Source organism: Rousettus aegyptiacus, unplaced genomic scaffold (genome assembly GCF_014176215.1).
Source record: "Rousettus aegyptiacus isolate mRouAeg1 unplaced genomic scaffold, mRouAeg1.p scaffold_m13_p_9, whole genome shotgun sequence".
In the NCBI taxonomy this organism is placed as follows: domain Eukaryota; kingdom Metazoa; phylum Chordata; class Mammalia; order Chiroptera; family Pteropodidae; genus Rousettus; species Rousettus aegyptiacus.
In genome coordinates, this window is record NW_023416312.1 from 104,463,152 (window position 1) to 104,477,199 (window position 14,048).

The 14,048-nt window shown below is 35.9% G+C and overlaps 1 protein-coding gene across 1 annotated transcript in view; it reads right to left on the reverse strand.

Moving 5' to 3' along the window:
• The window catches only part of TEX11 (testis expressed 11), a 143,160-nt gene that overhangs the window by 35,604 nt on the left and 93,508 nt on the right, over positions 1-14,048 (reverse strand). Inside the window, exons 16-19 of the mRNA XM_016132609.1 lie at positions 12,211-12,313; positions 10,463-10,587; positions 4,925-5,010; positions 2,016-2,072 (exon numbers count right to left, since the gene is read on the reverse strand). Coding sequence (XP_015988095.1) covers positions 2,016-2,072; positions 4,925-5,010; positions 10,463-10,587; positions 12,211-12,313 — 371 coding nt within the window. The remainder of the gene's footprint in view (positions 1-2,015; positions 2,073-4,924; positions 5,011-10,462; positions 10,588-12,210; positions 12,314-14,048) is intronic.

Genomic DNA, 14,048 nt, shown 5'->3' on the forward strand with positions numbered 1-14,048 from the left:
ATTATATTAATTTGAATTTCAGCTGAGCTAAAGTTAACTTCACTATTTAATTCAGTGACTTTATATAAAATAATCTAGGAAGAGTCCATTAATGCAAATAAATCGTACAAAAAGGAATGAAAATATGAAAAGGGGGATGTATAGTTTAAGAGACAGTGCTTTAAAAATTTTAGCACACAAGTTGTTAACAACTAGGTAGATACCGCTAATTAAAAAGCATAGTATTTTTTAGCAGAAAAGGGGAAATTACAAATTATCCAGTCCAGCTTTCTTAATTTCACAGGTAAATAAGTCATTATTACCTAAGCTAAACCAGAAGTTAGTGAAAGAGCTGAAACTAGAACTCAATTCTCCATCTCTTCCCACTGCATTAGGCTTTTTTGTTTTAAAGTTAGTTTAATCGATTTGTTAAATCAGGTTATGACCTCTACCTGAAAATGCTGGCAGCAAATGTTATTTATTACTGTATTTACTTTAAAGCAATAAAGGTACATTTTTAAAATATTCTGTAATTTAAGTTTGTCATTAAATCAAACAGGACCCCTTCCCTTTTTCCCATCTCCAAACTGGTTTTAATGAGTGGGGTTTGACAATATGTCACAATTACATGGACTGTGAAGCACCTTGTAAGTCCAGTGATAAAGATCTCCTTGTACAAAACTAATATTCAGTTATTTAAATAAGCGGAGTGGCTAGTATGTATCAGATACTACTTGAGATTCCAGAAATATGAAGATAAAAACACAGTCCTAGCCACCAAGAAGGTCTTCCAGTCTAGTATCTATCAAGGTTTAGACTCCCAGTTTCCATTTTTATTTTTTAATGTTTCATTGTGAAAAATTTCAAAGATGTTTATATGCTAAAAGATAAATGAATCTCCACATACCTATCACTCAGCTTCAATAATTATTAACTCATCAATCTTACCCATATAATATTACCCATATTATCCTGAAGCAAATTCCAGATATCACATCATGTTATCCATAAATATTTTAGGATGTGTCTCTAAGTGTTAGCAAATAAATTCCTTTAAGAAACATAACCACATTAACATTATATGCCTAAAAATTAATAGTATCTTAATATTATCAAATATTTGGTAATTATTCAAATTTTCAATGGTCTGAAGATTTTTTTAGCTTGTTTGAGTTGCCTTCTAATGAATTCATAGAGTCTATAAAGAGGCAAAACTTATATATGCTTGGGTGAAATTTGTATTATTAAATAAAGTTATGTCACCAATCCAATATCATCTCAGTCACAGATAATTCCAAAAATATTTAGTCGAAAACATATATTGCCTCCACATACAAATATTTAAAGCAACAGCAAAGTGCAGCCACACAAAAAGCAGAGTTTTTGTCCAAGCAGAGAACACACGGATAGGGACCATTTATCTGAAAGGTAACCCTAATCAAGGCCTTGAATAGAGTTTTCTTTCAAATCATAGGAGGTAAAGAACTTTGTGAATGAAAAAACTGGTGACCCACTTATTCCACAAACTGTTAAGTTCTTGATATCTTATGCTGTAAAACTGTAGGCAGAAAACTATTGCAACACTCCCAGCTGGGCTGATACAGAATCAGAGTCAACAAGCCAACCAGGTTATATGTTTTTGTGGGAAAGCAAGGAACATGTCTATATTAAGTTTCCTGTTCAGAAAGAAGGAAACAAACACAATATCATAATAAAATCATAGCTAACATTGTTAAAGAATTAGTAAGTGCCTGGCACTCTTCTTCGAAGTGTTTACACGTATTTATTCACAAAGTCATTACAGCGACCCCATAAGGTAGGTGCTGTTATTATTTCCATTGTACAGATTGGGAAGCAGAAGCCCAGGTTACACAGCTAGTAAGTGGCAAAGCCAGGATATAAACCCAGAAAGACTGGCCCCAGAGCCTATACTGATCCTATCCACTGTACTATACATCCCTCAATATAAAGTTTACACTGGAAGTTACTATAATTTTTCTAATGGTGAATATGTGATTTCTGTTGAAATAACTTACATGTTTTCAGACACCAGTATTTCAGGAACTTTTGGAAGAACAAGACGAAACAAACACCTGTATAATGAAATAATATAAAAAGTGATGCTTACAAATCAGTAGCCGATGGATGGTCACGGGGATGGGAAGCACAGCATAAGAAATACAATTAGCATTACTACATTGGCTAGGTAGAGAGTCAGAGGAGGGAGGGAGCAAGCTGGGGGATCATTTTACTAACTATATAGATATCTAACCAATGTACTGTATACTTGAAACTAATTAAAATTTTTTTTAAAAGTGCTGCTTAAGGAGAAACACATGAAATAATATATACCAAGTTATTAACCTTGAATACTCCAGGAGGCAAAAGTGGGAAAAGAGAGGGTAAGGAGGAGATTAATTTTATTTATAGATCTTTGTATTGTTTTAATGGTTATAATGAAAACATATAAATTTTTAATATTGGAAGAGTAATTTAAATAAAATAATTTAAAAATAAAAGTGTTGCTTATGACAAATTCGAATAGTTCCACAGTTCATATCACTGCCCCAAATCACTTGCTAGAACATCAAGGTATGGTATACAAGTCTATTTTTCTTCCTATAGAGGAACCTGTAATCAGCCTTGGAGTTCCACATAAACCAGGATGACTATTCTCTGAAGGGATCTGGCAGCAGCATTCATTACAAACTGACAAAATAAGGTAGTTTGTAAAGTATCAAACCCTAAAAATCTTTTTTAAAAAATCCCACCTATCCTGAATACCTTTAAATATTTGTCTGACTGAAGGCTTACAAGTATCTCAAGGCTCCTTCTGATACTTAGATCTATGACTCCATGTGCATTCAAAAGCATAGCCTCAAGTTCAGGTGACAAACAGCACAACCGCTACAGAACCCTTCTGATTGACAATTTTTCCCACTGGCATGTCAGTAACATCATTAGGAGTCATCATGTCCTAACCTCACCTTCCTCTGTGTTTCACTATTGTATGTAAAAGTTCCCTTTTGATAAACCACTTTCCTTCATAAAAAGAGAGAAGGAGGAAAATCAAGTTCAAATGATTTTTTTTTACTTAAAGCATCCCTATCAAATTTACAGTGTCATTTTTCAGCGAAATAGAAAACGAATCCTAAAATTTGCATGGAACCGCCAAAGCCTGAGTAGCCAAAGCAATCTTGAGAAAGAATAAAGCTAAAGGGATCACACATCCTGAATTCAAACTATACTACAAAGCTAATCAAAAGAGCATGGTACTGGCACAAAAATGGTCATATAGCCCAATTAAATAGAATAGAGAGCCCAGAAATAAACCTATGTATATATAATCAACTAATATTGGACATGGGAGTCCAGAATACTCAATAGGGGAGAGGTAATCTTTTCAATAAATGGTGTCAAGAAAACTGGACATTCACATGCAAAACAATGAAACTGGACCCTTATCTTCTATTACTCTCAAAAATTTAACTTGATACAGATTAAAGACTTAAATATAAGACCTGAAACCATAAAACTCCTAGAAGAAAATACAGGGAAAGAGACCCCTGACAATATTTTTTTTTGAAAATGATCCCCAAAGCACAGGCAACAACAGCAAAAATAAATAAGTGGGACTACATCAAACTAAAAATCTTCTGCACAGCAAAAACAAACAAACAAACAAAAACTCCAAACCAAAACAAACCTATCAACAAAATGAAAAGGCAACCTATGGACTGAGAGAAAATATTTGCAAACCATATAGCTGATAAGGCATTAATATCCAAAATATATAAGAAACTCATAATGACTCAACAGCATAATGAACAAACAAAAACCCCAAATAATCTGATTTTAAAAAAGCCAAAAGTCCTGAGTAGACAGTTTCCCAAAGAGGACATACTGATGGCCAACAGATACATGAAGACATGGCTCAACATCACTGGTCATCAAGGAAATGCAAATCAAAACCACAGTGAGATATCATCTCCACCTGTTAGAATGGTTATCATCAAAAAGATGAGATAACAAGTGTTGGAGAGGATGTGGAAAAAGGGGAACCGTCCCACACTCTTGGTAGAAATGTAAACTGGCACAGCCACTATGGAAAACAGCATGGAGGGTCCCCCCAAATTAAAAGCATAACTACCATATGATCCAGCAATCCCACTTCTGGGTATATAATGAAAAAAATCTCTATCTCAAAGAGATCCCTGCACTCCCATGTTCACTGAAGCATTATTCACATTACCCAACATGGAAACAATATGGGTAGCCATCAATGGATGAAGTGATAAAGAAAATGTGGTGTGTGCAGACACACACACTGGAATATTATTCAGCCAAATAAAAGAAGGAAATCCTGCCATTTGTGGTAACATGTATGAAACTTGAGTGCATCATGCTAAGTAAAGTATGTCAGACAAAGAAAGACAAATACTGTATTATCACACTTATATGTGGGATCTTAAAAAAAAACACCACCAAATTCATAGAAACAGAGTAGACTGGTGATTGCCAGAGGCTGAAGGGCGGAATTGGGAGATGCTGGTCAAAGGGTCCAAACTTCCAGTTACGTGATGAACAAGCTCTGGGGGCTTATGTACAGCAAGGTGACTACAGTTACAATACTGTAATATATACTTGAAAGTTGCTAAGGGTAAATCTCACCGCACACAAAAAAATTTGCAATTTTGTTAGGTAATGGATGTATTAACTAACCTTATTGTGTTAACCATTTCACGATGTTATCGAATCATCAGGTTCCACACCTTAAACTTCTACAATGTTATTTGTCAATTATGTCTCAATAAATCTGGGGAAAAACTCTTAAATACTAAACAGTTAGTATAGTAAGCACTGTCTCGGCCTGATCCCATCAGCACCGTTTGAGCAAAGTTTACAGACCAGGAGTCAAGATGATCAGAAGAAAAAGGTTACTTACTTTAAAGCCATAAGGACTTGTTGTTGGTCTTCTGAATACTGACATAAATATTCCAGAGCTGCTCTTGCCACAATTTTCTGTTCATTCTAAAAAGGACAAATATGATATGATAAATTACATCTAAAAAGTGATACTTACAAAATGTTATCTATATTCCTGTCCATTAATGACAGAAAAAAATCTAAACCTGTTCATTTTGTATCCTCAGAAGAGCTACTGCAAGATGGGAGAATGAATCCACGACTGGTTGACAGAATGGAAAAGGTTCACACTGGCACAGAAATCCCATCCTTGCTCTCCAGACCCCTCAGAGCCTCACTGCCCCGAGTCCACTAGGACTGGCTTCCTGTGCATTCATTCCCATTAATCAGACTCTCAGGTCCAGCTCATTTTCAGTGCCCTCATCCCCATGAGACTCTGGAAGTCCCTTCTTTTGTCACCCTCTCCCATTTCTCCCCAACTCCTCCTCCGATCGTCCTAATCCACTCTCCTAAACTCAGTCCACTGTCAACAAGATCCCATCTATAAGATGCCTCTTCCCCGAGAGGCCCTCTCACACCCTTTTGCTGATGGACACCCAGGTTTCACTAAGGACACAGCTTCCAGTGAAGCCCTCTAGACTGGCGACTGTTTTCCTCTCATCTCCTTTCTACCTCTAGATGGGGAGATGGAGCTGGTCTTGTTTTTGCTCTTCATCTCTACTTTAAAATCATTTCCTCAACACCCCCAGCTTTGCGTTTCCTGTTACCGGAGGACGTAATCCACCATCCCTCACTGTGGGGGTGACCCGCCAGTTCTCAGGCTATTTCTTCTCATTTCTTGATGACCCATCTACTGCTCACAGCTTTCTCCAAAAGCTACTCCAGTATTAATTTTTGGCATTTTCGATATATACAGAGATGATTCCCCTTCATAGCCTAGTCTCTTATTTCCTTGAGTTCCACTATGTCAATTGCCTCTGCCATTCACTGGCACAGTCACTCATGGGACTCTGTCATTACTTCATTGCAATGCTTCTATATTCCCAGGCAGGACCGGGACTGGAATGAGCCCCACAGCCTCCATGACTCCCGCCATCCTTTACCCGCAGTAAGACCTCCAATCCATTGAGGCTGCTGACTTTGCACTGTCCCTCATCCCTCTGATGTTCTCCACCATACCCAGTTTTAATAGCATGGGGATCAATTAGAACCACTCCCTCGTTCCTTGATTTGCTTGCCCCTCTGTATTCCTCTGGCAAAACCACAAACCTAGTTAAATCCACTTTCTACAGACTTTTGTGCCCGCATCCATGCAACTGAAATGCAGTTGGATAAAAACCCATACAACTGTTTTATTTGAAAATTTCCTCAAATGACTGTTAACGCTGCCAGGCAAGCATACCACACAAAGCTCGCCATTCACTTCCTTGCTTTTCTAGGTGATGTTTACACCGTACACTCTTCTCCACCCCTGATACCTCCTTTCCCACTCTCACTGTCAGGTGATCGCCTTCTTCCTACTTCACTGAGAAAACTGAAGCAGGCAGGAGATGTCCACGTGCACCCACTGCACCTACTCACATGCCAGGAACCACTCTGCACACTCTGCCCTCCCAACTGCCATCACAGACGGATTCCCCAGCCTCCTCCTCAAGCCGGTCTCTGAGCGTACGCGCGGTGTCCATCTCCCCTTGCCGATTCAAGAACATTGCTCTAACGATTCTCTTTTTGCTCTCTCACACTGTCAACATTTTGCTCTCTTACTGGGTCATTCCCATCAGCATATAATATTCTCATTCATCCCATCTCAAACAAACAAATAAACAAACAGACCTCTTGATCCTACTCTCTCACCAACTACTACCCAGTTTCTTTTCTTCCTTTTGTGGCAAACTCCTCTGAAGAGTTGTCTATATTTCGTGTCCTGTTCCGTTCCTTCAATTCTCTCTTGAGCTCATTCCAGCCAGCCTCTTGCCTTACCAATCTATCTGAACACTCTTCCCAAGCTCACCAGTGAGCTGCATACAGTACACTGCAATGGGCAGTGCTCAGCCCTCGCTATCTGACCAGTCAGCAACAACATTCATCAGAGTTGGTCACCCTTTCCTCCTTGACATAGATTTGACTTCTAGGACATGATATTATCCTTGTTTTCTCCTACCTAATGGGTCATTCCCTTTAATTCTCTTTTGTGGGTTCCTCTTTTCCCCAAAGCATTAATGTTCGAGGGCTCCAGGCTCAGTCTCTGGCCCTCTTCTCTGTATGCTCTCTATGTACTTACTCTGCTGGTGATCGCATACACTCTCAGTTTTATGTACCATCTATATACTAATGACTCTTATTAAACTTTTATTACCAGCCTAGACCTCTTTCCCAAACTCCCAAGTCATATATCCAACTGACTACTCGTCTCTCAACTTGGATGGTCTAAGACACATTTCAAATGCATCATGTCTAAAACTGAACTCATGATTTTCTCCCCAAACCTGCTCTATCTGCAGCCTATCCTAGTTTGGTTAATGGTAACTCCATTTGATGGCCCAGTCTCGTTCTCTTATACCTTTCATCTAATCTATCAGCACATACCGTTGGTTTTACATTAAAAATAAATCTAGAACCGAACCATTTATCATTTATCTCCATCGTTATAATCCTCATCTGAGTCACCATCATCTTTTCCATGTATTACTACAAGAACTTCCTAATAGGTCTCCTTGCTCCTACCTTGGGTCTCTTATGGCCTAGTCTCAATAAAACAGCCAGAGCATTTCTGTTAAATCAAAGTCAAATCATGTGACTGCTGAAAAACCCTCTAATGGTTCACATTTTCGCTCAGAGTAAAAATCAAAGTCTTTTTACTGGCCTAAAAGGATCTATGTAACCCAAACTCTCCATTACCTCTCTGACTTCATCTCTTGCTAATCCCATCTGACTCTAACTAAACTGGCTTCACTGCTGTTTCTGGCACTTACCTTAGGGCCTTTGTACTGGCTGTTCTCTCTGCCTAGAATACTCTTTGTCTTCACTGCCCACCATATATATCTACAGGTCCAACTCCCTCACCGATTTCAGGTCTTTGCACAAATGTCATCTTTTCGATGAGACCTATCCTCACTATCCTATTTAAAATCATCACACAGTAATCCCAGCCCACTCCATTCCTGATACTTTTTGTTCTAATCTACTTTTTTCTACATCACCTATAAACCTCTAACTTATTACACAATTTGCTTATTTATTATTCATATTATTATCTTCTCTCCTCCTTGAATGTAAGCTCTAAAAGAAGGCATAGTACTGTTTAGTTTATTTATCCCAAGAGGCTAGAAGAGTGCCTGGCACATCGTAGGTGCTTAATAAATAATTGCTGAATGGGGGATATTCTCACTAGCACTTCAAATGATATTTATAAAGCAAGTGTAGCAAGTGAAAACTGGACTCTATACTTATTCTTTTGTAGGTATATTTCCAATTTCCTGGTTCTGTTCACGTGTCCTTCCTCCCATTCTCTAATTCAAACTACTTTAGGTTTTTTATTCTGATTTTTTTCTCCTCATTAAAACCATTTTCCTATTCAGAAACACAGTTCCATAATTCTTCCACTGGCTTTAGTCTGCTTTCCATATGAAATGTAAATTTATAAACCTTCCTTTCAAAAGCCATTCATCTTTGAGTTCTCTGCTAGTGAGTTTGTCTCATTTCCTCCTCACTATCCTACACAAACACACCCAATATCTGCATCTGCCAAGAGTTTTTTCTTCCTCCAAGAGTTCTATTACCCTATTTATTAACATCAAATGACATATCGTTCAAACTGTGTTTAGTAACTACTTTGGGCAAGACACTGGGCTAGGTGGTAGAAATATGGTCCTCAAGGATCTCACAATTCATTGTGGACAGATGAGCCACGTCTTAGTAATGGAAGGCAGTACACATGATAAAAGACAAAAAAACTAGCATACACATTAAACATTACTGAAATTCAAAACAGAAAGAGAGCACTGAAGGCTGGAATTGATTTGGGAAGTCTCTACTGTGGAGAGAATCCTCAGACTTGGCTTTGAAAAGGGCAGCATTGAAATGAGTGAGAACATTTTTTGAAGGATCAAATGGTATAAACAAGACATGGAAAAAGAAATGTGAATGGCCTGTTGGAGAGACATTGTGTTTGGTTGGACTGATGAAGGGTTTATGTCTCAACCATTCTAGATCTTGTGCCTAATGTAATGGTGTCTTATATTACTATGATGTATCGATGTGGATATAAACAAAACAAACTCCATCTCTATGTCCTGGAATTCATTTCCCTTTTAAGTTTCATGCTGTGAACTTTGATCAACCTCACTGCCCTTATCAAAGCCTTCTAGTTGATGATTATCTGCATTCCTTAAAACGAAGCCATAAATATTTTTGTTTTAACAACCAGAATGGCATGATACCAGAAATAAATCAAACTGGTAATATAATAGATTATAAACAAATATCTATCACAAGACCACCAGGAGGTATAGCCCCTGGCACTACTGCATTCTTTGTCCCTTTATCCAGTCAGTCATTATTAGTACTTGAGTTATACCATAAGAAAGGACTGTAACAGAGGCTGGTGGTAGAGAATAACCTGCGCAGAATTCCTGGATCTTCTGTTCCACCCCGACCCAATCTTCCAGTAAGTAAATCACCCTATACATAATCCTGTGATATTCTATGGAGTTGCTTGCTTCATTTTTCAATCTTAAAATACCTTCTCATTATGATGGCCATTACACCTTTGCCCCACCATCGGACATATGACGATGACATAGGGAAGTAATATGATATAAAGTAGAAGAGGTAGTGCTGTGACCAGGATGTACATATGTTAGTAAGAACAGAAACACTGTACTTGTAGATCAAGCTTCACAGATTAAAAATCACATGTTCAGCCATTTTCTTGGTTAATTTTCACAATAATTCCGGAGGTAGGTATTATCTTTATTTTGCAAATGATGAAATTAAGAAACAAAGACGTTAAGCACCTCAACAGTAGACCCGATACTCAAATCTAGTCTATCACCGAGTCCAAGAGCTCTGCTTTTCCAAATCTTATACACTATGAAGATCAGAATTTTTTAAGTACAAAACAGGGCTGCGAGTATTTTATTATTTCTTAACTAAAGTTCTTCTGTGGTTAAGAACTAAAAAGGTCCACAGAGTTTTAAACTTTTTTTCCCTAAATTGATGAGAAAGACAAGTTTCCAAATAGATAACTACTATATTTATTTGCATGGTATAGTGTTTTAAGTTTCTTTTTAAAATTAACGTTTTGCTATGTTTGTTTTTTTTTCTGTAGTTTTAAACACAAATCTGTTACCTCACTTTGTTTCATTTACTTTACATTATAAAAAAATGAAAAGAAATAAAGCAACTCTGCAACCAAGCTTGGTGTGAAAACTATGAGGCAAAACAGTACAGGAAGTGAAGGAAGGCATGCCCTGTGCCTAACTGATGATGACGCCATTAGATGTCTCTCAAAATCAAAAGGAGGTAAAAATCTCAAAAATGGATTCTTAAGTATTACCTCTAGCGCAAACTGGGCAGCTAAACCAAGGAGCATGATAGATGCACTTCTCTGCTTAAGTATCTTATGTCTTCTTTCCTCTCCAGGTGTTATTAAGCTCTCTAAAGTAGTAATTGCCTGCAAAGCTGGAAAACAAGGAAACAATTCAAAAAATGAGATACTCTTATCAAAGATAATAGCTATCAATGGTTAATTTATCACAATGACTTTGGAACTCATTTTATGAGGGGGTTACAAAATAGTCATGGGGATGTGAAGTACAGCACAGGGAATACAGTCAGTAATATTGTAATTACTGTGTACAGTGCCAGATGGGTACTAGACCAGTCTGGGGAATCACTTTGTAAATCACATAACTGTCTAACCACTATGCTGTACATCTGAAACTAATATAAAATAATTTTGAATGTCAAAAAAAGGTATAGTGTTTTAAGTTTCTTTTTAAAATTAATTTTAATTTTAAAAAGAAGTAATTTCTTGTTCTACATCTTGATTGTGATGGTGGTTACATGACTATATGCATTTGTCAAAATTCAGAATTATTAATATAAATAAACCTCAGAATCATATACTAGGCAAGAGTATATTTGATATATATCATTAATAAACATAACTTTAAAATGGTCACAGATAACTAGCAAAAAAATAAAAAGATTGATCTGATGCTATGTTTAAAAAGTAAAATAATTTTATTTTAATAGAATGCTGAAAAAAAGGTTTAATAAGAAATGTATTTTTTTTGCCATTGCTGCTGGCAAAAATTTTCAGGTTCTTTTATCCTTCAATATAATATAGCAGAGTCACTAATGAAAACACTGATGATGGACATGACAGCAATATTATCCTGAAAAAGAGCCAACTTCAATTTGCTACTCCTTAATTAAATACAGGTATTACTTTATTCTTCTTAAACATTTCTTTTTCAGTGCAAAATAAACCATCTTCCTTTTTCTTATGGATTGAATACCAGAGTCCATTGAACATAACAGGTATTCATGAATAGTTGCTTAATTAGATTAGTATAAATTCCATTAGGATCCATTAATTCAAGCTTTTCAATTTCTCAACCTGTGTCCTTGACAAAGAGCGACCAGACTGGAGCTCATACTGCTCCAGGATGCGCTCAGCTACTCTGAGGGCTGAACAGGGATAAGTTCGCAGCACAGGCAGGTCTGTAATCAAGTCAAGATACCTGTGCGTGCAGACACACAAGCTAGGGAGCTCTGCCTAACCTAACTAAAAGGACACAGTGCTAATGGGACCAGGTTCATGTGAGTAATTCTAGCTCTGTCAGCTTTGTGGAGAGAAACTCCATTTCAAGGCCAAATCTCTCATTAATCTCCTCCCAAATAAGTGAAAATACTCAAAAGGCACCCTGGAGACTTCCACTCTCTAAAGACAGTTCTTCTCGTCCTGTCTCCCACAACTTTTTAAACTTAATTTTTGAATAGCTTGGTTCAAATAACATAAAGTACAAAAAAGTACACAGTGACAAGACTTTGCCCCTAAATCTGGTCCCACATCTGCCTATTCCTACCCACTCAAGGTAACCCCTGTTTTTTATACATATGTAAACTTCTATAGTTTCCTTTTGCATGGTTATATTATCTTTATCTAGGAAAGCTAGAAAAAAATATGCTTATATATAAGCTTCACTGTCTTCCAATGTTCTTTTTCTATTATGCTCAAAGAGGATTATATAGTCTTAGTGTTAACAGTCAAATGTAAGTCAAAAATAACATTTATACCTCTGTCTGTGTTGCCTTCGATGACCGCAATCTTGAATACATAAAATTGAGTGAAAACATTTTTAGGATCAGACTTTTCAGCTTCTGCCACTGCTTCTTTAGCCTGAAAAAAAAAATTGAGTTTCTTTTATAAAAGCTTCTAAAGAAAACCTTACTGTGTTTCACTAATATTATTAACATAGTCATAATGGCTGAGTGATACTCATAATAGCAAGACATGAATCTAAGAAAAGTCTTTAAAGAACTGTGTTGTTAAAATGCTAGAAACAATGAGTCCTGGTTCTGAAAACAGAGTGTATTGTAGATGTCAGATGAACCTCTCAACTGAAAACAACCAAACATGTTAGGTAACATTTTTTTTAATTCCAAAAGCAATTGATAATATATGTAAAATAACTACCAAGCAAAATATTATCTAAAGAAAGCTAGTGTGAATATATTAATATCAGACAAAAATTATGTTAAAGCAAAAAGAAATAACAGAAATTAAGAGAATTGTTTCATATCAATAAAAACTGCAATTAATGTAATATATTAACAGTTATAAATTTGTATGCGTGAAAAGTATAGCCTTAAATATATAATGCAAAAATCACATTAGATGGAGAAATAGACAAATTCAAAATTATAATAGGACATTTTAACACCTTATATCTCAGTAATTGATAATCACACAAAATATGATCTTGGATACAGAAGATTCAAATAAAATGAATGAGAAAAAATTTAGATAGTCTCCCAAAACTGCAAGAAATACATTTCTATTAAACACACACAGAATATTTACAAAAATGGACCATATACCTAGTCACAAAGCAAATCTCAACCAAGTTCAACAGCCTAAAATCAATTACAATGCAATTAAGGTAGAAATCAATTACTAAATAGATGCCAAGAAAATCATCATGTGTTTCAAAATTAGAAATATTTTTACATAATTCCTGGTTTCAAGAAGCCGCCATAAGGATAAATGAAAAATACTTTCGATTGTATGACAAAAATATTACAAATCAAAACTTGTGGACTGAGTATGAGAGATATTTAGTAAGACTTATATCTTAATTCTTTTCTGGGCAGTGGTTACAAGAGTTTGCTCAATTTGTAATAATTCATCAGGTTGTACACTTACATTTCGTGTATTTTTCTCTCTATAGGTTATACATCAATAAAAATTTACTTAAAATATCATGGGCTACAGCTAAAGCAGTACTTAGAAGAAAGTGTATTAAGTACATTATGTAATAAATATATTTCAAGATCACCGTAAATTAATGAGCTAAGGATCTATCTCGAGGAGTTAGAATAAGAATTGCAAGATAAATCCGAAGTATAAATAAGAAAACTATAAAGATACTAGCATAAACTGTTGAAATAGAGAGCAAACATACAGTCGAAAGGATATACAAAGCAAAAACTGTACACTTAAAAATGGCTAAGATGATAAATTTTCTCACAATTAAAAAAATCAATTGTAATTCTATATACTGGTAATGAATAATTGGAAACTGAAATTAACCAAAGTGAGACATTTTGCAATATTGTCAAAAACATGAATGCTTGAGAAAAAGTTAATAAAATATGTGTAAGATTTTGCTGGAAACTATAAGATACAGATGAGAGAAATTAAAGCAAACCTAAATAAATAGAGAGCAATGTTGTGTTAGTAGACTGGAACATGGTATTAAATGTTAAGTGTCCTCAAATTGACCTATAGATTCAATGCAGTCCTAATAAAAACCCACCAGGCATTTTTATAGTAATTAACAAGCTGATTTTACAATTTATGTGGAAATATAAAGGACTTAGAGTAGACAAAAAATTCTGAAAAACAAAGTTGA